Source organism: Nasonia vitripennis (genome assembly GCF_009193385.2).
Source record: "Nasonia vitripennis strain AsymCx chromosome 2 unlocalized genomic scaffold, Nvit_psr_1.1 chr2_random0001, whole genome shotgun sequence".
NCBI classification, from domain to species: domain Eukaryota; kingdom Metazoa; phylum Arthropoda; class Insecta; order Hymenoptera; family Pteromalidae; genus Nasonia; species Nasonia vitripennis.
Genome location: NW_022279607.1, coordinates 61,675 through 87,500, shown reverse-complemented (window position 1 = coordinate 87,500; position 25,826 = coordinate 61,675). Strand labels below are relative to the sequence as shown.

Below are 25,826 nucleotides of genomic sequence, written 5' to 3'. Positions count from 1 at the left end.
TATTAGCGGCTCGGCAGATTCATTCGGTAGAATCCCGACTAGAAATACTCGAGAAATCTCGCCGATAACTCGGATCGACCACTAACGTATATTTTATAACTTTTTGCGCATGCGTTTACTCGTCACGACAGACGCTACATAATACCAACGCATATAGTTGTGGCTTATTATATTTGTTATAATTTTATTTAAAAGGTGTACCACTGATACACCTATGAATAATATTATAACAAATATATTTCCGCGTTTTTAGACCTAAAAAGGGTGTCCTAAACATGTTCTGACACATATATAAATATAATTTCATACAATGGATCTTGTGTAGACACATTTATATATGGATGAAACTCTCTTATAGGCACAAAAAACGCGAAAATTAAAACCCTGGTAGAAATCGATATCAGTTTAAAGCTACTATATACCTCGTATCACTGGTGATGGGCGAAAAATGGCTCCATGCATTTTTCGACCAGCGATGAAAGGCTTTTTTGAATATTCTTACGCATTTATTGGAGCAAGAATAGAGTATGGTGTGCATCAAGGTCTAAGCAGGCTATTTGACCTAATGTGGATATTACAGTACTCGTCAGGGGCGTGCTGGGATTCTATGACCGGCCCTGTGATTTTACGCGGCTATCGGCCCTTTTATACATCAAATTCTATTCTATTCTCAAAAATTAAATTTCTATACGGTAAACCCACCTACCCCACACGCAGCGAGTTTAAAAACTGAACTCCTACACTGAGAAAACTAGATATTAAAATTTACTACATATGCAGGAAAAAATACTGTATTATATAGTAACGGACGGTTATACTTGCTTTGTATTAAATTTTACTATCTCAGATAGTAATTTCTATACAGAAATGAAATTTTTAAAAATTTAATTTTTTTTTTGCTGGCCAATTTTACGCGCTTATTCGAATATGATTATTATTATTATTATTGATATGTAATGTTGTTAAGTGAAAGAAATAAATGAGCGAAAGAAATTTTTCTGCGGCGACGGGAATCGAACCTGGACCTCTGGAATGGGAGTCGAGCGCGCTGACCCAAACAGTACTGTTATGTATTAAATTTCAAATCTGATATATTAATCACATTTACTCGCGAGTTAATATTAATAATAAATTGACGAAAATTAATAAATAATAGCAGCGAATGATGTTTTATCACTTAATAATACCAGATAAACAAAAAATTATAGATTTTGGTCTCTGATTACTGCATAAATCAACTTTATAACCTCAAATTCTGGCACACGGAGAAATTCTTAAAATAATTTTTACTATGAATATAGTAAAAATCGTCATGGAGCGAGTATGACCTGCCGTTACTATCTAATATAGTAATTTTTCCTACATATGTAGTAAATTTTAATATATATTTCTCTCAGTGTATATGCTAAACCCACCTAAACGGAGAGAAATGTATCACTAAAAATTACTATACCGTATACTAATCGGGCCACAAACTCGACCTATGCAGAAAATTTAGTATGTTTGTATGAAAATTTACTGTACATTTATCAAAAATTGCTATACTAATATAGTAAAAATTGTACTTCACTCTGACTCGCTGTGTTCCGTCGGTAAAAAGTTATCGACAGAGCTAAAAAATTTGTCGTAATTTAACCCGACGACAGAAATTCGTCTGTTCACTTACTGCCACTAGGGGGTGTCTCGTAAACTCCACTCGCAAGTGACGAAAAACTGTTCGGTTAGTACACGGAAAGAATTTTTCAGTAAAAATTACCGGCAAATCCCGTAAGCTTATAAATCAATCTACCTCACGTAGAGTGAACTAATATTGAGTATGATAGTACAATAATAAAAAAAATATATAATATAATAATATTGTCAATCTTAACAGAATCAATAATGTAAATAATAACTAAAATAATTTTGTTCGTGATTATTGTCGTTTTATACAAGTTATGAAAATATTGAGTTTCAAATTAAATTAAATTTCCGCGCAATCTACTATGAATAATTTACTTATTGTGACGAGTGTCGTGACATTATGACGCGTCATATTGAAATCATGTATTGAGATCAGCTGATTGTGTGAGTAACCGTAAATGACAAACCGTGTGACTGTACTCGGAGAAAAAAAAACGTTGAATTTACTGTAGCGACTTAAGTAAAACTACAGAGGGCGCCCCTTCAGTCAATGCTACCGCAGACTTCAGTAAAATCTACTGAACTGTCAGTTTCGGGTGACATGAGCATCGCTTAAATTAAAATTACTTATCGCGCTTCAGTAGAGATTATCGTTTAGAATAAAAAAGCAGCAGTGTTTGGGAATTACCACAATCCTAGACAATTTTATATTTCAATGAATACCCACAGTTTCAAAGTTCATATGATATGCATGCAGTGAGCTTCATTTCACTTGACCGTACCAAGTCATCAATTTTTATTCAATCATGTCATACTATCTGATTGAAGAAATTAATAGACATTGTGCATATTAACATAATAATAGTGCAAAATGCCTTGCTCATCAAAACTAAAAATGAACCCATTCGAACATTAATTGAGGCTGCGAGTACATTAGATACGAATTTCACATTTTGCTTGGTATCGGTGATTTTGGACCAAAATCTCAAGTCAGTCAATTAAAGTAATAACACAATAAATATTGCTTGAACTTATTAATCAGCTCTTAACATTTTCAAAAAGAGTACATATCAATAGTTTTTGATTTACAGTTCAGAAGCTATTAAAAAATTCAAAACAATTTTAAGCTTTGGGTCGTGGTTTTCAATTTTGAAAGATAACCCCGCCCCGATAACATGATGTCGGCCGAATGACGGCACTGAGACTGCACGGAATGGGCCACGCGTGACGTCCAGGTACCCCTGCTCCGGGACACGGAAATGGCGGCATTGTGCCGGCACTTAAATTAAGAAAAAAGAAAAAAATTATACCCGAGCGGGGATAGAACCCTGAACCTTTCGGTTAGCAGGCTGGCACTTTACCACTCGACCACGAACACTTGTTACAAGTCATGGACAATTGTGTTCTTATATACTGCGAGTAGCTGTTGATATTAATAAAGTTGCAAGTAATCGTAATAAACAATAACCAGAATTATTATCAACGCGTTTAACAACATTGATATTCGCCGCTTATTTCGTGTAAGGTGCGAAACTGGCAGGCTGCTATAAATTCGGTAGTCATGAAAGAGTAGTCATAATAATATGATTAGTGAAAATTGACAACGAACAAAGTCCGGTGGATAAGTAATAGCCCAAATTAACAAAATCAACAGCCTTAAAATATAATCCATTGAAAAGCCTTATTTTGTGAATTGTGCGGCTGAACATTTTCTACGTTTCGCAGCCAACAAAGTCAGCATTCTGCGGGAATTTCGTTCCAACAGAATGCTGTCATGGCGAGCAGCACTCCCAGCAGGCATTCTGCTAGCACTCTGACAGCGCCAAATCCCCGCCGGCACCTGGCAATCTCGCGTGCGGCACGAATGTCGTCGTGTTGCCATCATTGTGCCGAGCCTTGCGGTTTGCGGGATGTTTGTTTCCGAAAAACCTATGTGTGCCATAATTGAACTTCTTCTATCCCCTAAACCCACCTAACCCAAGCGCAGCAAGTTTTAAAAATCGAACTGTTACGTGCGAAACTCTAAGCCTCTAAACCCATCCACCCCACACGTGCCGAGTTTTAAAAATTAATATACGTTACACCCTGAGCTCCTGAACTGACCTACTCTGACGCAGCGAGTTTAAAAAATTAAATCACTATATGCCAATTACGAAGCTCCAATACCCACCTTTTTCCAACACAGTAATTAGCTGACAACATACATTTACAAAATCTTGTAAATAAGGAATAAAATGAAGTTATTAAATTGTAACTATAATTTTATATGATCATAACAGTACGAAAACACAAGTATAGATATTTGAATTTACAAAAAAACATTTATTGACGTGAGTAAATTATTATCATTCTAATAATAGTGTACGTAATAAATTATTACGTTCTCCAAATGTGTCAATAATTTCATCAGTTTTTAATGAATATAACATTTCTTTTTCGACCGTCATAAGCATAAAAGTCTCTAAATGTTCTTGCGTTAATGTACTTCGTAACCTATTAAGTATATTATATATTTTAAAATTGAAATATTATATATATATATATATATATATATATATATATATATATATATATATATTTTAAATTGAAATATTGTATATTATATATTTTAAAATTGAAAATGTTTTTTCACGTAAAACTTGAGTAATTGAAGGAGTTAACAAATATTTATAAGCTATTGTCAGATTTGGGTAAGCGCATTGATACAAATTATATTTATACAACACTTTATAACAACAAACGATGCGATCATTACATTTGTTTTTTATGCAAGACGTTCTCGTATCTACATCATCTTTGGTTTCGATACATGGTTTGGCTTCATAAGTAAGATCACACTCTAACTACCGGGTGATGGCAGCACGAGTTATCTCATTGCCAGTAAAAGAAGAAGAAGAAGAAGATCACATTCTTTATTAGGTATCAAATCTGATTCATCTTCGATTTCTTTGTCAATTAAGTCAAAGTTCTCACTTAGTAAATACTCGTCTTCTAAAGTAGTTTTTAAATTTTTCCCATTTATTGCTGAAATCTACTTTCACCATCCAATCTTTTCTTTTTTCTAATTCTAGTTTCTTTGAAAGTTTCACTTACTACTATACAACTATCACGTTTCTCTAATGTTGAGTTTGCCCACTGAATAAATTGAATAGATTCTTTTTTTACAGTTTCAAAATCATCTTGAATGCATTTTAACTGTTCCAGACTTTTCTGTACCATTCCATAGGCAGCTAAAATATCTAGACCAGATGTTTGGAGATATTTCGAAAGAGGAGTTGTGATTGCAAATAGTGTTAAAAATAAATATTCTTAAAAATGTTTTTGCTATGAGAATTGTTTCAAAAGATGTCAAACTTGCTCTATTCGTTTCTGATAGATAGTGAGCATTATTATTACTACCAATTTTGTCAGCATGCATTTCTTCCAACGTTAAAATTGATTCAACAAATAAACTACTCGATGGATCGCAAAAGGTTCCGAATATTTTACGAAGAGACATATCCTTAGCCCACCATCTAGTTTCTCCAATTAAATTTAAACGTTTTCTGTTATAGCAATTTTTTTTCCATACATCCAGCCTTTGATAAGATTCTCGCAAAAACGCTGCACAGGAGTTTAGTAGTCCAAATACTGTAGAAACTTTAGGAATACTTTTAGTCATATCACAAATAACTAAATTTAATCGATGTGAATAGCACCAAATAAAATTTTGACCTTGTGATATTGAACTGAGCCAACTATTTAAGCCATTATACGCTCCCCTCATATTAGCAGCTCCATCAGTAGAACATCCAATGCATTTTTTAATATCAATACCAACTTCTTTTAATTTGTTTTTTAGTAATTGAAAAATAGCTTCTTCAGTGCCAGAAGTACTCTTGATAACCCCAATCAATCGCTCACGAAAAAGTAATTGCAATGAATTTTGAACATACCTAATAATTATTGAAAACTCCGCTTTGGGACTAAAAAAAGTTTAATTTGCGCTCTTGGTACACAATAGACTATTTCGTATTATATGCACGATCTCCACGTTTTCTGACTTAAGAAGCGGCTTTAAGGGGATGTCGACTCAAAAGCTTCGCAAATCCGCCACGAGGTATTTTGTAATTCCAAACTTCTAGAAAAACAGAAAGTCCGATCGAATTTTTCTTTCGGTAGAACGATTCATTAAACTTAACACTACGGCGCTACAGACTCGGTTTTTCATTTGCAAACTTCATTTACAAAATTTTATGTAACACGCGAACGATTTTCGCGTTTTTCGTACCTATTAATAGGGACTAAAGTGACTCTTTTTTGACCGGCGGGCAAAAAAGTTATTTTAGCGGGCAATAAAAACCTTTATTGTCCGCATATTCAAACAGCGGGCAATAATGGTCTTTATTGCCCGCTGTTTGCGGGCAATAATGGCCTTTATTGCCCGCAAAATTTTTTTTTGTAAATTAAAAAAAAAGTTGATTTTGATAAATTTGCATTATTTATTATTAAATAAAAAATGTACAAACTGTTATGTTCTTGAACAATATATCATTTATAACTAAATATAAATTAACATTGTCGAAATTTCTTATTTTTTTCATTCAAACCCTTTACATAATACTTTATTTCATTTTTTCCAATTTTCTCATTATAAATTCGGTACTGTTAAAATCAATTATTTATTTACAAAAAAAAAAAAACAAAAATGAATTTGACTTTTATATAATGTTTGAATAAGACAAGAGCACGGTTGCCGTGTCAAAAAATAGTCACATCAGTCCCTCTTAACACGTACGAAAAAACGCGAAAATACGTCCGCGCGTTACATAAAATATGGTGTGCACCAAGGGCTAAGTGGGCTTTTTGGCCTCGTGGATTTTGCAGTACGAGTCAAGGCGAGTCAGCCTTCGGCTCGGGCTGACTCGCACTGCAAAATCCACACTCGGCCTAAAAAAGCCCACTTTACGCCCTTGGTACACAATATACTATTATGTAATAGAAAAACAGTGTTTTTTGGAACGACATCCCCTTAATGTGGCCTTTTTTTGACTAGCCTAAAAAAAGCTGGCAAAGAAATGCCAACTTTTTGAAAAGTTGTAAAATTGATTGAAAATTATGTATTCAAACATGCAAACATACATTTGTTTAAATACATAAGGTATATGCGCTGTCACCGGACAAAATAACTTTAAATGTCGCACCATAATATGGCGGCGGGCGATGTGTTAATTGGACTACTCAGATCGATCATTAGTGTTAGGAAACAGATATCTGACGCCATGACTGTCCTAATCTTGTTTTCGGAGTTCAATTAAGACGAGACCCGCAGCCATATTGTTGCGCATCTTTTGAAATTATGTTGTTCAGTGACTGTACCTGTATAGAAAATAAAGGTCATTTTAGTTTTGTTTATAGGCACGAAAAACACGGAAATCAATACATGCGTTATAAACTATGGTATAACTATGGTGTGTACCGAGGACTAAGCGAGCTTTTTGACCTCTTGTATTTGCAGAACTCGTCTGCAGCTCATTAATTGCTCGCAAATCCTATCGGTCTAAAAAACCCATTTCACGCCCTTGGTATACACAATATACTATTAGGCTATACGTATATCTCACTGGTGCATTAATGATATAGCGCGCATGACATAACTAAGTATTTTTTCAAATCATTCAAATTTTCTAAATGTACTTTTAAGTTTACCAGGTGCATTAACGTACGCTCCGCGCGGTCCTCATTTGGAGATTAGAATTTTCAAATTCAGCATCATTAAATATGACCAACTACAGTAAACTTTTAGATATTACCTATAGCTTAAATACTACCTTAGCTTCTTCAGAAAACAAACAAATTCGAAAACCTTTCCTTTGAACAAAAAAATAACTAGTTGTATTGATATCGCTGATAAAGCTATTTTTCATTGTTTGAAAAACATACACCTGATTCGAATTCTGATGATTAAATTTTTCGATTTGAATAATTCAAGGGTACTAACAAAACAATTCATTTTTTTTAAATTCACTAATCATTTTGGGGCATGCATAAAATAATCATGCAAAAAATTAACACAGCTACAATTTTATATCTCTTTTAAATAAAAAATTAAAATAAATAATAATTTTTGTGTGATATATAACTATAATTTTTTGTAAAAAACATTTTTGGTATTGTTCAGATATTAGTAAAATTCACATAGCGCACTTGATTTTGCTGGTTATAACAAAGACATGTCATTTTTGCCGCGATTCATTTTTTATTGGATGACTAGATTTTAAGAAAAGCTCGCTACGCGCTCTTAAGCACTCCTTATAACTTTTTCGATTGATGCTTGAATAAAATTCATTAATAACGCTCTGAATTTAGCTATATAAAGCTTTAATTCCATATTAATCGCAGTCTCCCTTTAATAGATGGAATGGAATTCGACACTAATCGCAGTCGCCCTTTTGCAGATGAATAATCCATATACAGATTTAGGTGCGCAGTTCCTTGTGTGTGTGTATATATGTGTGTGTGTGGTGAGTGTGCGTGTGTATTATACGGACATACACACATCCTTAGGATAGGTAAGAAGAGAAGAGGAGATGGTGGGTTAACTAGAAATGTTGAATGTCCACAGAAAAATTGAACATTTTGCCATTGCGCAAATGTATATCATTTACTACGATTCGTTAAAGAATTCGTAAATTCAAAAACCCGAATAGCCAGATTTATATTTGTGAAAAACTCGGCAACTCCAAAGTAAAAAAAGTAACAGATTAGAGACGTAGAGTTAAAGCAAACTCAAGAAAATCAATCGCATTAGTTACGATCATGCTTTTACACATACATGAATTGCATATGAGGGTTAAAATGATATTAGTGTTAACGAGCGCGCAGATCTTTGATGCCAAGGTCGCACGCGCGCACTTAGGGGAGAACAGAAGTATATTACGTTTGTGTGTAAGAGTTAACCTACGTGTGTGCGCGCGGAATTTTGTGTGTACGAGTGAGAGGGGGAAGAGAGAGAGAGAGAGAGAGAGAGAGAGAGAGAGAGAGAGAGAGAGAGAGAGAGAGAGAGAGAGAGAGAGAAGACTTATACAGAACAACTTACCGGGGAATCTGTCTAAGATCTCGTTTGCTGTTATTGCCGTCAGTGCTAGTAAACCAAATCTCCAGCAATTTTTCGACACCCTCAAAGAACTGCACGCTTTCAACTGCCTCGTTGCTATCGCTTAAACCATTTTCGACCTTGCCATTAGTCTTCAGCTCGGTCGTGCTCTCGCTGCTGTCAACTAAAAACTCCGCCATGGTTGTCCAGCCGCTATTGTTGATCGTTCTAACGCGCACTTATTATACCTACTTAATTCGGCAATTCGCTGAATCGATAACAAATAGATGCCTATAAAGTCACTTATTTTTGCACTTGTTAAGTCGCACGCTACCTTTGTATTATCACTTACAACGCACGCTCTCACAAACACACAAACCCACGTGTGTAAATCTATTTACTGCGTTTGGGATTTCTCACGAAAGCTGATCAACAGCCAAGCTCAAGAATCAAGATCGAAATGCGCCTGCTGTATTAAATTTCTTAACAGGCTTATGGATTTGCTTGCAGGCGTCTTTCTCCGTTGACGACTCGGTCGCGAATGAGCTACTGCTCCGAGTTGTCTCGGTTTTATATAGGTATTATCTACTCGGCCGCTTTCTCACTCTCCCCTCTCTCGCTTCATCTCACTGAATTTCTATCTATATAGCTATATAGCGAGCTTTGATGTCTGATTTGTATAATTGCGTTTGAACTCTTAACTGCACATAAATGGAAATACACTGCAGTTTTATCGCACACATCTGTAATACTTAATATAAAAAAATCATGTTATAATGCGTTATAGCCTACATAAGGATAATACGCACTGGATACCCTTATTATATGGTAGCTTTATAAATGCATTGACATGAGAACAGAAATAAGCACCGACGACCAACGGATAAAACTAATGAGACAAAAGTAATCTTCGTGCGCAGGTTACATGCAAGAGCTGCTTGTGCAAAAAAGCCTAGGAATATGTGGAATAGTAAGTACTGTTTTCGCACTGACATGAGGTTTATCAGCGGTTTCCATTCCACAGCGGCGCGACTATCATGAGCAGAAGACGCGCGCAGCGTGCAAAGTCGTAACATGACCAAGTCCAGCCCTGCAATAAGACCACAAGAAACTTGTTCAATAGGAAACTGAGTAGGTATAAGAACTTGAGATCGCTAAAGAATGAATACCCATATAAAATGAATTTTAAATACCTCTTAAACTCTCTCAGTGATTTTAATTAATTTGCCATTTTAATGTTAAGAGCAGTACTTATAAGTAGAAACAAGGAATACATTGTTTGATAGCCTGAATGTGCAGCCTGTGATGAACAATTAGCAGATTAATACTGATACACAGTCAATACCATATATGTTGACATATTTATCAGCTATACTGTACGATATCACATTGGTGCATTGCCATGAGCACCTCTGATACAAATTGTATAATCTTATTTTGTAACTAAACTTAATAATAGACTCAATTTTTTTCTTTTTCGAATCATTATGATAACTATAGTTTGTTGAACATAATAATTAAATTTTGAAGGAAAATTTCAAGTTTCAAAATATCAAGTAAATTAATAAGTAAGTAATAGTTTTTATTCGAGACTTGCAACCTTCATTCTATGTGCACTTTATCATAAATATTAATTTGTTATTTTAAATAAAAACCATTTGCTTATATCCATGTTCGAAATTGGATTATCTTATAGTGCAGTTTTCTAAAAGTAATAAGAATTTTTCTATTTTATTGTAACAACAATAACACTGAGTAACAAAAATATTATAATACATAGGTACTTAAATAAATATTGCTCATTAGACTTTTATTCATTTTTTACATTATCTCCTTACTCAAGCTTTTATAATATTTCTAATTTACCCTTTGACATTTTTTATATTTTTTTTTCTTTTCATTAAATTTTCAGTTTTTATTAGTACGTTCTCTGTCATGGGCTCAATAATCTTCCCCATCTTAGTTTTAATGGGAGGTTGTATAAGTTTGTTAAAAATCTTTTCAGGTACAAAATTACGTCCCAATGGAGCTCTCACGCTTGCTTCAAAATCTTGTACACTGGTGAAGGGAAACGGTAACTCACTCACAAGATGTTGCTTAATTTTTGCATTTTTTTCTTCGATTATCACGACATCACCTTTATTTTCAGCACGTCGTGATTCTACTTTAGATACCTTTATGATGAAGCGTCGTTTTCTACGTGAAGATTGTTTAATGTCTTGGCCACCCCAATTGCCCCAGCCAGGCAGGCTTAAATCCATATCATTGGGTTTGCTCTTTTTCATCTATAGATTATCATTAATTTTTTAATAGAAAATTGAGTATAAATTATCATTAGTAAATTACTTTATAATATTAAAAAAATGTTATTTACCTCTTCTCTTTTTTCATCCCTGAACTCTTCCACATTATCATCAGCAAAAGCTTCACTTATTATTTCACGTTGATCGATTACATCTTCATTATCTATGGTTTCATCTTCTCCTCCAACATTATCAGGTATAAAAGTTTTTAAGGATTTTGGTTTCATATTTATAAATTTGTTAGGATCTATTTCAATGGTCTTTGAGTTTAATATTTTGCAATCATCAAAATCAGTTTTTTTCATTATTTGATTAGTCTGTAAATTCACATTTGATGACTCTAAACTTTCAGTTTCTTCCATTTGTTTATCAATTATGACTTTTAAGTTTCTTTGCCCTTTTAAACTTAATTTTTCGATATCACATGTAGAGATATCTTTTTTTTTTTTGTTTTCTATTTTTGTTATATATTTAGATTCTTGGTCAAGCATGCGTTCCAACTTTGAACGTTTATTTCCAAGTTTTTTTTGCAATTTATCATTGACTGATTCAAAGATTTCATCAATATCAACATCTTTGATCCTATTGATAATATTGTTTTTTTGAGTACCTGTAGAAGAAACCAACCAACTTGATGTACCAGACTTTTCTTTAAATGTTTTGATTTTCAAAATTTTTTTAATTAATCTGTTGCCAAGCTTAACCTTTGAATTCTTATGAAGTTTTTTCTTGCCACAAGTTCTTTCCTTTAGCTTGTGTAGTTCTGAACTTGACTTATTATAACCGTTATATTTAATAATTACTTTTTTCTCTGAATTATCACTTGCACATACATTTGTCTTTCCTAATTCTTCCAAATCTTTATCATTTTTACACAAGTCATTTACAATTTTTGTATTGCTATCTTTACTTAGGGTATTTTCATTTTTCATTTTACTTAATTCGTCCCAATATTTTCGATAACCTATAATAAATTCGTCTAATTCTGACTGGCTGTTTGCTGACTTTATCCAAGGATTATCTTTATCATTGATTTGTAAACCTGTCAGCCGGTCACGATTATCATCATCTTCTTCGCTATCTTCATCTGTTTTTCTTTTCTGTGTCAATTCTCTGCTGATAGATAACTGTTCTATTAACATTTGTCGACTCTAAATAGAAGTAAAACATTTTTTTAAACTAAAAATCAATGCAACAATAAAAAAATATTAATTATCTTACATGATTATCGTATTTAGCTCTAAGTTGTTTACTTTTTGCCCATTGTCCTGTACTTTTGTGCCGTAATGTCATTCGTTCTTTAACTCTTGATCTTTCTAAATGTTCTAATTTTTCTAAAGCTGCATGAGGGTCAATCTTCTGTAAATCATCAAATTCTTTTAAAGCTTTTTTAATTCTTTCTTTTCGCTGTATGCGATGAAACTTTTTACTTTTTATTTTATTCTGTCGATGTGCTTTAGCTTCTTTGTAGCTCTGAAATAATAATTTTCATCATTAAATACATCAGAATTTTTTAAAATTGATATGAACAAAACTTTATTGAACCTGTTGAGCTCTAAACTTAGCAGCTTCTTTTCTACTTTCTAAAATTTCTTGTAACGTTAATGGAAAATTATCTTCATCATCTTGTATACTCTTAACTGGTTCTAATTCTGCAAGCTTCTGTTCTAATTCCGATTGCAAACAAAACCGTTTTACATATTCATTTGAAGATTCTAGTTTCATAGAATGTTGGCTTAACGGAAAAGCAACACTTGCTGCTGAACGATTTCTGGCAATTATTCCAGTCCATCTAGTGAGCTCTTTCTTGGAATTTTCAAATCCTATTACTCGCTTAATCTGTAAGGAAATATTCACTATATAGTGGAAGAAAATATTTAAATTTCATATACGTATATATATACATACTCTTTCAGAAGTTGGCTTTTCTGTAGGTTTTGGTATAACATTTGCTTTGATTTTTGTAGCATTTATTTGATTAGCAAGATCAGTATGATGTTCCTTTTCCCCCAGTATTTTGGCTAAATCTACAATTTCAACAGCATTTTGATTGGTGATACCACTTTTAACCAAATGAAATTCTGAAACTTCTAAGCTAGGTTCACTCCTATCAGGTTTTTTAACTCTGCAATTAAAAACAGAAGACATATTTTAGGGTAATATAAAAATAAAAAACCTACAGTCTATTAATAATGAGATTAACGAAAGGTGATCGTTAAAAAATTTTAAGACATTAATAGTGAAAATAATGACGATTACTAATAATCAATAGCATTTTGATACAACTTATAATTTGACTAATAAATATTGTATGTATGTAGTATATAATATAATAGTACCTTTGATTTTTATCAAATTGCTTGACTGCATCAATAAGTTTTGAATGATTTTCAGATAATTCTTGATCACTATCACAATTGTAATCTAAGTCACTCATTTTATTTTTTTAATATAATTTGTTACTCAAATGACATTTTTATATATTTGCATAGCTATTGGAATACATATATCATATACTATACACGTGTGTAAATGATCTGAACTCCGGAAGTTAGGCCCGTCACACACTAAAAAGAACAAGAAACAGTTATAGATTCGCAAGTTAAGGCTTTGTACACGGTGTAAGATAGAGAGGTGAAGTGAACCGACCGATTCCCACTCTTTGTGCAGTGCTGAGGTCACGATTATTCGGAGGGGTTGCTCAAATGCCAACTTCAGGGGGCATCGCGGTAAAAACAATCTTCTTTGTCCCCTGAAGTTAGCCATCCGGCGACCCAGCATCAATTCGAAAATGTTCGCATTACCGGTGGCTGCGCCCAGGGAGACTAGATTTTTTGGCTGCGTCGAGAGATAAAAAAATGTCATTCTAAAACTAAAAAACAAGAATCCTATATGTACCAAATCTAGTTACCCGAGACTTAAATATAAAACGTGAATGCTAATACATCCCACAAACTTAAATCTACCTACCCCATGCACAGCGAGATGCAAATGAAAAAATAAAAATATTAAACTAACGTCTCTTAAAACTATCTACACCAGGCACAGCAAGTTGCTAACATATTATAAATCCTAAGCTCATAAGCTCTGCATCTACATGATGCGCAGCAAATTGATATGAAAAACCACGCGATTCATCACACGATCACGTGATAGAAGATGTGTATCTCACTTGATAAATCACGTTAAAAATCACGTCAGAAATCACGCATAAAATTGAAGTATTTGTTTAAACTGAAATAAATTATTTTGTTCTTACTAAACAGTTATGAAAATTATATATTTGTTGATGCTTATTCAAACAAATTGACCGTAAAAAAGTGAAAAAAAAACGTTGCCTTAACCGAGACTTAATCCCTGATCCTCAACTTCACAATCTATTATCTCATCCACTGAACCATTTTTTCTTGTCCTAATAATGATAACTTCTAGATCATATATTAATCTAAATAATGTCTCATTTACACGTATAGGCTACCTGCTGTTATTTGATAAAATAAGAAAAACAATTTTATTACACAATGAGAAGCTTATTTTGTGTTTTAATCCTTATAAATTGCAGTGATTTTTCTATACTAAATAATATATATTATTGATATTTGTAATATTTATAATAATAATTTATAACAAATATATTAAAATAATTAAATAAATATAATAAAATAAAAATAATTTATAATCTAAATTTGTACTACTAAATAATATATATTGTCTGTGGGGTCCGCCCCAGCAGCAAATACTGGTGCCACCTCGGGAACAATAGAGTATGAAAAAAAAAGAAACAGGCTCGCTAATAGAAAGCTAGCCTCGAGGGTAAAGCTAAGGACACGCCCAAAAGACAGTACTCCGATAGCTCCACACCGAGGGAGCTTAAAAAGAGGTCGGTTGGGGACGCTCCAAAGAGCTACAGCCGAGTGGTGGCTACCGACTTAAAGGTGGCCATCGTTCCGGTCAAGTACCCGGAAGAGCGCCTTGTCGAGGACCAGGGAAAGAAGGTTCTGGAGGCCTTGAAGGGAGAGATATTTTCGGAGTTTCTTAGACAATTGGTTCTAGAGGGGTGCACAGATCTTCCACTGCAACGACCAATAGGATAAGGAGTGGTTACTTAGTAATGCTACTAAATGGACGTGTGAGGAGGACACCCAACTCAAGGCTATTAGGATGGGTTACCTCCAGAAGCTGGTAAGAGCGATGATCTACGCCCCCGGGGTGCATACTTCGGAGGTCGTGGTGAAGCGCTTGAAAAGGCAGAACTCCATACTCACACCGGACTCCTGGGTGGTCGCCGAAACCAAAACGGTGACGGTGGGCACCGAGGGTAAACAGAAGGAGGAGAGACGGCCATTCAGGTGGTGCTGGAAAGGACTGAGGTCGAGGCACTGAAGACCTTTCTGTGGAGGCGGCAGGGCGCATGTCGTCCCGTTCAAGGAAAAGGCGGAGAAAGAGCAGGGACAGATTCCCATGGAGGGAATGAGCAGAGGTCATGGAGGTCGATCCCGGCCTTATTACGGTAAGCGCAAAGGTAGATGCGGGTGGCGGTGCTTTCGAAGAAGATGGCTGATCGGGGACAACGCAACAGCGTGAGCAATATGAATGAACGTGCCTTATTGTTAAGGGGCTTCAGGTAGAGACGGTGCCAAAGCACTGCTCAAGGGATCTATGTACAGCTAGGGTAAGCTACAAGGGTACTTAAGGTGAACTGAACGTCCTTATGATTGCAGCAGCATACTTTCCTTATGAGAAAGAGTGCCCACCAGAAGACATGATCGCATTAATTAGAGAATGCGAAGCCGAAGGCACCAAGCTTATAATAGGTTGTGATGCAAACGCACATTACACATGTTGGGGTAGCACAGACTAGAATCCTAGAGGAGAAAGTCTATTGGAGTTCTTAGCAACAACGAACATGGACTTCCTCAATACAGGCAGTAGACCCACTTTCCGAAACGCCGTCAGGGAGGAGATCATAGACATCACCCTGGCCTTCAGAAACGTATGGTCCGAGGTTATGGACTGGAGAGTGTCAAAGGAAGTCTCCATGTCGGACCACCAACACATCGTGTTCAGACTTAAAAGGAACCCTAGGAAAATAAACTGGGTAGGATACAGAGAGGAACTTAAGGCTAAGATCAGTAGCTTCCGTGTCACATACGAGACGACGGAGGACATCGATCACTGCAGCAGAATTCTAAGGGACATAATAATAAGTTTTTACGAGAACAATTGTGAACTCAGGCTAAAGAGGCCATCGAAGAGTGCTCCCTGGTGGAATAAGTCACTAGAGAAACGCATGAAGAAAGTAAGGCGGCTATACAACAACTATAAGAAGGAGATCGAAAAGGCCGGGGTGGAGGGTTGGAAGAGATACTGCAAAAGCCGAAGCACGGTATCAGACACGGCCAGGCTGTACATTGTCCTGCAACACCCAAAGAAGCCACTTACAGACTCGATTAGATTGGTAACGGGGGACTGGGCAAAGAATGGACAGGAGGCCCTAAAGAGCCTGATAAAAACCCACTTTCCAGACTTCAAGGAAGGGGCGAGATCAGAAGCCGTTAAGCTGATGGCCCGCAGAGAGGACTGGAGACTGATGAAACGGATAACAGACAAGGCAAGGATAAGGTAGGCCATCGTTCGAGCCCTACAAGGTGGCAGGTCCGGACGATATTTTCCCGGCTCTGCTGCAACAGGGCATGGACATATCAGTCCCAGCCTTGGAGAAATTGTACAGAGCCTGTCCAGTACTAGGGTATGTGCCGGAAAAATGGGGACAAGCAAGGGTGGCTTTCCTGCCCAAACCAGGTAAGACAAAACACGCGGTCGCAAGGGACTTCAGGCCAATCGGCATGACCTCCTTTTTACTTAAAACTCTGGAAAGGCTGGTTGACAGATATATCAAAGAGTCATCACTAGTACAAGCGCCGCTGCACAGCAAGCAGCATGCCTATCAGACAGGAAAGTCAGTGGACACAGCGTTGGTAGACGCGGTTAGCTTTATTTAAAAGGTCATGAAGAACAGGAGTTTGGTATTGGTGGCTTTCCTGGACATCGAGGGGGCTTTCAATTACGCGACCGGCGAGGCGATTTCAACAGGTATGAAGGAACACGCAATACCAGTAACTGTCGCCAGATGGATCAGCGTTATGCTGAGGACCAGGACGGTAGTGGCTGTCTGGGGAGCGTACTCTTGCAAAGGAGTGGTGAGGGGTGCTGTCTCCGACACTATGGTGGCTGGTGGTGGACAACTTGCTCTGCATCCTGAACGAGGCTGGTATAAACGCACATGCATATGCAGACGACCTCGTCATCCTGATTAAAAGGGACGACGAGGACGTGATGGTACGTCTAATGCACTGGGCCTGGTGGAGAAATGGTGTAATAAAGTAAAACTGAGGGTTAACCCCAACAAAGTCAGTGTCATGCTGTGTACGAACAGGTAAAAAACCAAGCCGATGGAAGGGCTTCAACTCCATGGAGTTCTCCTGAAATTGGTAAAGGAGGTCAAATACCTGGGAGTCACGCTTGACAACAGACTCAACTAGGGGAAACATATCAAAGATGAATGCGAGAAAGCGATAGGCACTTTCTTTCACTTTCACCAGGAGGGCTTTTGGCAATACCTGGGGCCTAGAACCGGATAAAGTGAGATCGCTATATGATGCAATCATCAAACCAAGACTCACTCATGGGACACTGGTATGGAGCCACAAATGTGAGTTGAAAACTCACACAGGGGCACTAGACAGGGTGCAATGAGAGGAATCACGGGATCCATGCGAACGACACCTAGGCTCGCCATGGAAAGACTGTTGGAACTTCCTCCACTAGGCAAGGTAATAAGTGTAACTGTGTTCGGGTTTCAAGGATGCGGCACTTCTGGAACAAGTAATGCCGCTAATGGAGAAAAGAGGTTGCGACAGAATGGCGGATAGAATTTATTTCTCTAAGCCGTTCTCGATCGTAATCTCAGAAAGGGAAGAATGGAAGACGGGTTCACATGAACTCCTTGAAAAAAGTGTGGTGTGGTTTATCGATGGCTTAAAAAATGAGAACGGTGTAGGAGCAGGTGCCTTGGAAAATGGGGACACACAAGAAATTGTGTGTTCGCTCGACCACCATGCTACGGTTTTCCAGGCAGAAATCAGGGCCATTACAGAAGCTGCTAAATGGCTGTTGGAGAGAGGCACAGGGCAAAAAAATGTAAGCTTCTGCTTGGATAGCAGGACAGCTCTCATGGCGCAAGACAGTATCAGTATCTCCTCAAAAGAGGTGCTAAGGTGCAGACAGGCACTGGAATCACTGGTAGAACACAACGCGGTGAGACTGGTGTGGGTGCCAGGACACTCCGGCGTAGTGGGTAATAATAATGCAGACAGGCTAGCGGGTAGGGGCGCGGACGGCATTCGAGCAAGAAGGTGCGCAGTCGCTGTTCCTACCTGCGAGGTAAACAGAGCAATTAAAGACTGGCTCAACTCGCAACTGAGTGACAAATGGACTAACGCCAAAGGGCTAAGACAGGCTAGGGCTCTGATGGGTAGCAGCCTACCTGAGGAGTGGCTGCGGACCATTAGGGGCTTAAGCAGGAATAGGCTGAAGCTGGCCGTTGGCTGGCTGACGGGACATTGGAGGGTAGGATACCACCTGTGGAACCTGGGACTAAGGGATTCCGGGAGCTGCAGGTGGTGTGAGTTTGAAGAGGTGACCACTTCCCACCTGCCGTGTGAATGCCCAGCTTTCGCAGGTACAAGACAGATGGTGTGGGGGGTTCCCATGTTGGAGTTAGAGGAGCTAAGGTTAGAGAGCTTAGCATCAATTTGCCGAGTGGCCGAAGATATAAACAAGGGTTTATAAAGTAATTACTTATGGCTTAAGAGGCACAGCACAATGGGCTTCACCTGAGTGCTCGACCGGCATGTCCCCGTGCAGGGGCCGCCGCAGTTCACCTCCACCCAACAGACTAAGACTACGACTAACTGGACTTTGGTTTATTGATCTCAGTTCTTTTTTATCTGTCATTTCGTTGAGGAATATATTAAACTCGCCTAACCTTTTACTTTTTTAAAAGTTAATTTTTTGAGATTTTAGTCCTTTTTAGTACATTTTTTTAGGTATTTCATATTTCTTCTAAAAATAAATGATAAGCATCTTTAGCATCTTTTGACCATGGTTTTATTGTAACATTTTTATCACTAACATAAAATCGCTGATTGTTCTGATACATTACCCTCGAATGATTTCTACACTTAGACACCAAAATTAAGTGCGAACTACGTGGACCTCGTCATCAGCTACCTTGTACACCAAGACACCGTCCTCGTATGGTGTATGTACCTAGAAATAAAAAAACACGGAGCGCACCATCTAGACTTTGTCATCGGCCACCCCGTACACCTAGTCACCGCCCTCGAATGATGTATTTACCTAGAAATAAAAAATTACGGAGTACACCACCTAGACCTTGTCATCGGCCACCCAGTATACCTAGACACCGTCTTTGAATTACTTCTACACCTAGACACTAAAAACTACATTTGAGCGAGTATGCAGAAAACCGATGAGAAAGCAATATCCATCCGTGTATAGCTGTGCTTCACATGCAACATTTGTTGCAGCTAACTTAGCGGTCCTAACATTTTTTTATTTGATTTAAGCATTTTGTGAATGACACGTACACTCTTGTATTATATCAAGGGTAGATTTTATCAATATTTTTGATGAAAATCATATTTAGTCATAATAAAACGTGATATAAGTCGAAATATACTAGAGACAAGAAAGAAATGCATTTATTTTTTTGTAATGAAAAATGTGAACCTTAACATAGAAGTAAATAGTAGCGTGGGCACCGCGGCTTCGTCTGCTTCTCAAACTCGCCTTCGTGGCGCTACCGCGCTACTTGATAAGTAATAGAACTAATTAACATAACTGTTAAAAACTGTTGAAATCTGGTACCATCCTCAGTAAACTAAAGAAAACTGAAAAAAATAATAATACCTGTAAATAACAGTTGACTTTGTCTGAATTCCGACATTCTTCTGCTGAACATTTCTGTTTTGTTGATTTACCTTCTGTTTTAGTCTGAAATCTTCAGATGAAAACTGTTATGTGCAGAATTTTTGTTCCTCTAAGGATCAATATAAGTATGGAAAATTATGTAATTTTATACAAAATTATATTTTATATCCTCATATAAAGATAAATTAATTTTATTATTTTTGTATTTAATACTTATCTAAATTATTAAATAAGACAGTATTTAAAATATATTACGATATAGTGTGCGTAAAATTCACTATTATGCACGCTCTGCGTGCGTTCAAGCACATTTTCCGCCCCCTGTATCAGGAAATAACGTTCAATACACATGCAAAAAGTTGATTTTCATAAATTTATAAATAGATAAAATTTAGTTGTCAATATTAGAATGACACTTTATTGATTGTGGAATGAACGCAGAATGCTTTAATAAATAAAATTTAATATTTTCGAAGACAGTTTTACTATTTAAAAAATAATTTTCAATTATAACAAACTTAGAGTATTATAGAAGTAAACTCCCGGTTGAAAATAATTAGGTGAATTTAGTATATGATATTGTTACATAATTTTATTACATGTTTTTATTATATGATGAACCGTACTCTAGATGCATAGTATCTAGAGGACAACACTTTTTTTTTAGTAAACTGCAAAGGAGTAAATAGTGAAAGCCCTATCTCCCAGTGTAAACCTGTTGCTGCTATCAGATAAGTCTTTCATTTTACATAATATTTTGTTAATTCTTCTGAATGACAAAAGAGCTTGTTGCTTTGTGTTTAAGCCAGCTTCTATTTATTTCAGCTTATTGGGGATACTATGCATCTAGAGGACGGTTTCGTACGTATATGCTGAATTTGCTTGGGCAAGAGTTATCATGGTGAGTCTGATCATTTATTTAACTAACACCTTAGAAAACTAGTTTCTAATATTGATTCCCAAAGTGTTTCATTTGTTATATTTTAATTTGCTCCACAAACGCAAAATGTCATGTGATAATTGCCCTTATTTTACTATTAAAGTAGTAAAGTAAAGTTAAAAAATTTGTATACTGTTTCATTACACGTTAAGATTAGTCAATAATTTTGTGTTGATTCTTATGTGACATTAGTACAATAATTTCTTTAATTTTTCTTTGATTACTCAGTGCACCACGTCCGTTACTCTATAAATTTATTTTGAAAATCAGAAATGTTTAAATTAAATAAAGCTTTCATCAAGTGACGCGATAGCGCCACGAAGGCGAGTTTGAGAAGCCTGCAGCGACCGTGACACTATTTACTTCTATATTGAGTTTTCAAATTTTCAATTCAATAAATACAAATATTTACATTATTTTATCTAAATTGTTTTGCGTATAATCATATTTGTATGCTTAACTATGATTTCCAATTGAAATGTTGACAAGAAAGCAGCTTTTTTACAATAAACAAGTATGTTTTTTACAATAAACAAGCATGTTTTTTACAATAAACAAGCATGTTTTTTTTACAATGAACAAAAATGCTGAAATCCGTTTGGGATTCTTCAGCCCAAATGTTCAGACCATAAAGTTGGCCGCACACGGCTAGTGTTAAGACCGTGAATTTAGCCGCACATATTGCTTTCCCACATACTTATACAGACCAGTGCACTGAAAAAAAACAAAGTCGTTTCTGCTGTAAAGTTCGGTAGTTTTAACCGTTCTGCCACCGTAACGACTGTTCAGTAAGAACAACGGTGTGCCACTGGTAATTTTGGCGAGTCGCGACTCGTAAAATTGGTCGCTTACGCGGGACATCAGCAGAAACGATTCTTAAAAATTGCTGAACTCTGCTCTTCGAACTGATTCTTAAAAATTGCTGAACTCTGCTCTTCGAACTGATTCTTAAAAATTGCTGAACTCTACGGTAAATTTGGCGAGTCTTCGTACAATGACGGATTATTGGTGCGAGTTCCGCTAAAATGGCTGTGTTTTTTTTTTCAGTATGGGATTACTGATGTGATCACACATATACCGACCAGCGGGACTACGGATACGATTTCATTTTTTTTTTATTTAATATCAAGTGGCGTGGTAGCGGTAGCCAGGGTAGCCGCGATGACGACGTCTAGGTGTTGTGCACCGCAGTTGTTTTGTGTCTAGGTGTAAAAGTCTTTCGAGGGCGGTGTCTAGGTATACAAGGTAGCCAATAACAAAGTCTGGGTGGTGCGCTTCGTAGTTTTTTGTGTCTTAGTGTAATAATAATATTCGTTGACAGCGAAAATTTACACCTATCTAAATATTTTCAACATACATTATCAATCATAGCCACTATACTAATATTTTGCTACAAAAAAAATCAGTGTTTGCATGTTAATAAAAAAATGTTACAAAAAACCATGGTGCTAAAGATGCTTATATTTTATTTTTAGAACAAATATGAAATAAAATTTACTTAAAAGTACTGAAATCTCTGAAAAAAATGACTTTTAATAAAGTAAAATGTCAGGCGAGTTTGATATGTTCCACAACGAAATTACAGATAAACTAGCATCCCCCGTAATGTAAATGCTACGCATTTGCATAATAGGCACGACCACGCGTATATACTGACATTTTTTTCTTAAAAGGGATATTATTACATTAAGACAGAAGATTTTTATTAATTAGCGTAGCGTAGAGTATTAGTACCGCGTTTTTGTGCCTAAAAAATCGTTTCTAGGGTTGTTGTTTCTGAAGATATGTTTTTAAATAATGTTTGTTACGGTAAAAAGTTGTGTTTTGAAAATATCTATAACTTTTACATTTAACATTTTTAATGAAAAACGTAACGCTGCAAAGTTTTCTGGTAAATAATGGATTTTTTGCTGTAAAAACCGCTTCATTTTGTTTTGTGGTGAACTAAATTTTTTTTTTATCTATTAAAACGTGATACGAACATCACGAGTACAATAAAAAGGGCATGGCAAGTTACGTAGTAAGTATCTTGAGAGTTGTTTCTAATGGACCAACATATAACTTAACTTTAAGTTAAGTAAGCCCTTGATTCAACAAGACTATTTTTTTGCTTTATTATGAATAATAAACTTAACTTTGTTCGATTGATCTCAGTTCTTTTTAGGCACGACCGCGACACGGAAGTGCCTTATAGTTTCGCAAAATTACAACATTTTGGGTTATTTGTTTAAATAATTTGTTATAAACAATTGTGATCGACAAAAGAAAAAACACGGGTATTTTTTTTTGGTTATGCAAAGGATGGCCTGTTACAATGCCGCTACCCTAAGCGGGTCTTGGGCGTTGTCGTCCAGATCGGACGGGTGGGTGCCTATCACCACTACACAGCGCGTCCTTAGGTTGCGGATAGAGGAACAGCCCCTGAGAAAGAGGTTAGCTGCAAATAAATTGAATAAGCAGCCGCGGACAGCCGATAGGAACAGGCGTGGGTGTGATGAGCCCACACTGTCGAACGCATTCATCTAGAAACACTACGCAAGCACCACAACAAAAAACACTTCGAATGATCTTTAATCTCTTAATCTATCTCTTTCATCACACCTTACAAAAATGGGCAAAAATCCTGCTGCCGAGGAGGATGCGGGAGCGATGACAACTGCCCCGAAAGGGGATGTGTAGAATGATTCGTCACCTGGTCTTACGCGGTAACGATGCCAGCGAAGGCGCGCTGCCTTGCAGGGGGGCATTAGGATGCGAGAATGAAACCGTAGTGTGTCTGACGACGAGTTGACACTGTCCTCGTCAAAGTCGGAAAGCTCTCATACTTAGTTCTAGAGAGGTATGGGGGTTATCACCTCTAGAACGGTGGACTCACCTGCGATCGGAACAGGATCCGAAGCGCGCGGGTTTAACATAATATCATGGCTCAAAAAAATCAAATCCGAACCAAAAGGGACGTAAGGGTCGGAACTTGGAATGTTCGCAGTCTATACAAAGCAGGTGCGTTTAAAGAACTCGTAAAGGAAGCTGATAGGTACAATCTAGATTTGGTAGCAATACAGGAATCGCGGTGGCCAGATGGTGGAGTACTAGCATCGGGTAACTTCACGTACCTGTATGGGGCCGGGAGTGGGGGATCTCTAGGCACCGGATTTCTCGTAAGCAAAAGGATCATACATTCGGTTAAAAGTTGAAAATCCGTCAATGATAGGCTCTCGTACATCATTATCGAAGGTGAATGGTATAGATATGTATTTATTAATGTACACTGTCCTACGGAGGACAAAGAAGAAGAAGCTAAGGATCTCTATTACGAAACTTTAGAGCAGGTAATCGACCAGTTCACGTCTTACGACACAAGAATAGTATTAGGCGATTTCAATGCTAAAATAGGTAGGGAGGAAATGTTTAGGCCTACTATAGGGAAGGAAAGCCTGCACGAAGCCAGCAATGATAACGGTATTAGGGTCATAAATTTCGCGGCGGCAAAAGATCTTATAATCAAAACTACGTGTTTTAAGCACAAGAACATACACAAGGCAACGTGGACATCGCCGGACGGGGCCACACAGAACCAAATTGATCATTTCCTCATTGAAAAAAGACGTCATATTAATGTTCTTGACGTAAGAGCTTACAGAGGGGCAGATAGCGACTCGGAACACTTCCTAGTAGTAGCCAAATTAAGAGCTAGACTAGTAGCGAATCAAAATAGTAAGCGAGCGAACAAGGTAGAAAGCTTCGATATTGAGAAGTTACGAGATAGAACAGAGCGAATTAGGTACCAGATAGAAATTAATAACAGGTTTTAGGCACTTGAAGAAGCAAATACATCGCCGGAGGGGAATGACGAACCGAATAGCTTATGGGGGGACATTGAAAAAACAGTAAAAGAGGCCGCGAACAAAGTACTGGGTAAAAAGAAAAAGCCAAAGAGCAAACCATGGTTTGACGAAGAGTGCGAACTCTGGTTTGAAAGGCGCAAAAAGACTAAATTAGATAGCTTACAAAATAGAAGCGATAGGACCGTAGAAGAGTATTCTAACGTAAGGAAACAGACGAGCGCGATCTACAGAAATAAGAAGCGGGAGTATCAAAAGAATCTTATTAGGAGAATAGAAACTAACAGTAAGGAAAATAACCCCCGCGAAATGTACAGAGGGATTAACGCCATCAGAAAGGGTTTTAGGAGTAGAGCGCAATTGATGAAGGACGAAAACGGGGACCTCGTAACAAATGACAACGAATTACTGTCGCTGTGGAAAAATTATTTCGATAAATTATTAAACGTGCACGAAAATAGCGAAGAATTAGGGGACGAAATTCACACTGCTGAACCCCACGTGGAGGAACCGAGCTACCAAGAAGTAGAGGCCGCGATTAAAAAACTAAAAAACAACAAAGCCGCGGGAAATGACTCTATACCAGCTGAGTTACTCAAATATGGGGGCGTCGAGCTCACTTTCAAAATCTATAAACTAGTATGTGCCATCTGGAAAAATGAAACAATACCCGAAAATTGGAAGGAATCTATCATTATACCGATTTTTAAAAACGGGGATAAGACAGACTGCAATAGCTATAGGGGTATTTCACTTTTAGCAATGTGCTACAAAGTTCTGTCAAACGTAATACAAGCTAGACTCACTCCATTCGCGGAAGATATAGTAGGAGATTATCAGTGCGGATTTCGGCGCAACAGATCGACGAGCGATCAAATGTTTACCATAAGACAGTTGTTAGAGAAAAAGTGGGAATTTTGCGAAACCATACACCAACTATTTATAGATTTTAAAAAAGTGTACGACTCTATTAAGCGAAGCAAAATGTATCAAATTCTAGTACTTCTCGGGGTACCGAAAAAACTCGT

The 25,826-nt window shown here is 36.8% G+C and overlaps 3 protein-coding genes and 1 long non-coding RNA gene across 4 annotated transcripts in view; 2 read left to right on the top strand and 2 right to left on the bottom strand.

The window, feature by feature from the left end:
- Nucleotides 1-9,732, bottom strand: part of LOC100120658 (S-adenosylmethionine decarboxylase proenzyme) — a 231,299-nt gene extending 221,567 nt beyond the window's left edge. Inside the window, exon 1 of the mRNA XM_031923904.2 lies at nt 8,702-9,732. Within this exon, the coding sequence (XP_031779764.1) occupies nt 8,702-8,898 (197 nt within the window). The 5' untranslated portion in view covers nt 8,899-9,732. The remainder of the gene's footprint in view (nt 1-8,701) is intronic.
- Nucleotides 9,371-11,071, top strand: LOC116416228. The gene is made up of 3 exons (XR_004226738.2): nt 9,371-9,829; nt 10,704-10,772; nt 10,848-11,071. It is a non-coding gene; the product is annotated as an uncharacterized LOC116416228 (long non-coding RNA).
- On the bottom strand, nt 9,909-14,001 carry LOC100118348 (U3 small nucleolar RNA-associated protein 14 homolog A). The gene is made up of 6 exons (XM_008219188.4): nt 13,341-14,001; nt 12,910-13,126; nt 12,547-12,840; nt 12,223-12,474; nt 11,073-12,152; nt 9,909-10,983 (listed from the first exon to the last, which is right to left on the bottom strand). The coding sequence occupies exons 1-6, from the start codon at nt 13,436-13,438 to the stop codon at nt 10,561-10,563; spliced, it is 2,364 nt and encodes a 787-aa protein (XP_008217410.1). The 5' UTR covers nt 13,439-14,001; the 3' UTR covers nt 9,909-10,560.
- A 1,906-nt stretch (nt 14,002-15,907) lies between these two features.
- LOC103318064 lies at nt 15,908-16,627 on the top strand. The gene has a single exon (XM_008219191.1). The coding sequence runs from the start codon at nt 15,908-15,910 to the stop codon at nt 16,625-16,627; it is 720 nt and encodes a 239-aa protein (XP_008217413.1).
- The last annotated feature ends 9,199 nt before the right edge of the window (nt 16,628-25,826 follow it).

What these genes read in the sequence shown, in the direction of transcription:
- LOC103318064 (XM_008219191.1), top strand. Translation starts at nt 15,908, where the DNA reads ATGGACTTCCTCAATACAGGCAGTAGACCCACTTTCCGAAACGCCGTC.
- LOC100118348 (XM_008219188.4), bottom strand. Translation starts at nt 13,438, where the DNA reads ATGAGTGACTTAGATTACAATTGTGATAGTGATCAAGAATTATCTGAA. An exon ending in CAATTTGATAAAAATCAAAG is followed by an intron (nt 13,127 to 13,340) that starts GTACTATTATAT and finishes TTTTAATTGCAG; the next exon opens with AGTTAAAAAACCTGATAGGA. An exon ending in CTAAGTTTAGAGCTCAACAG is followed by an intron (nt 12,475 to 12,546) that starts GTTCAATAAAGT and finishes TTATTATTTCAG; the next exon opens with AGCTACAAAGAAGCTAAAGC.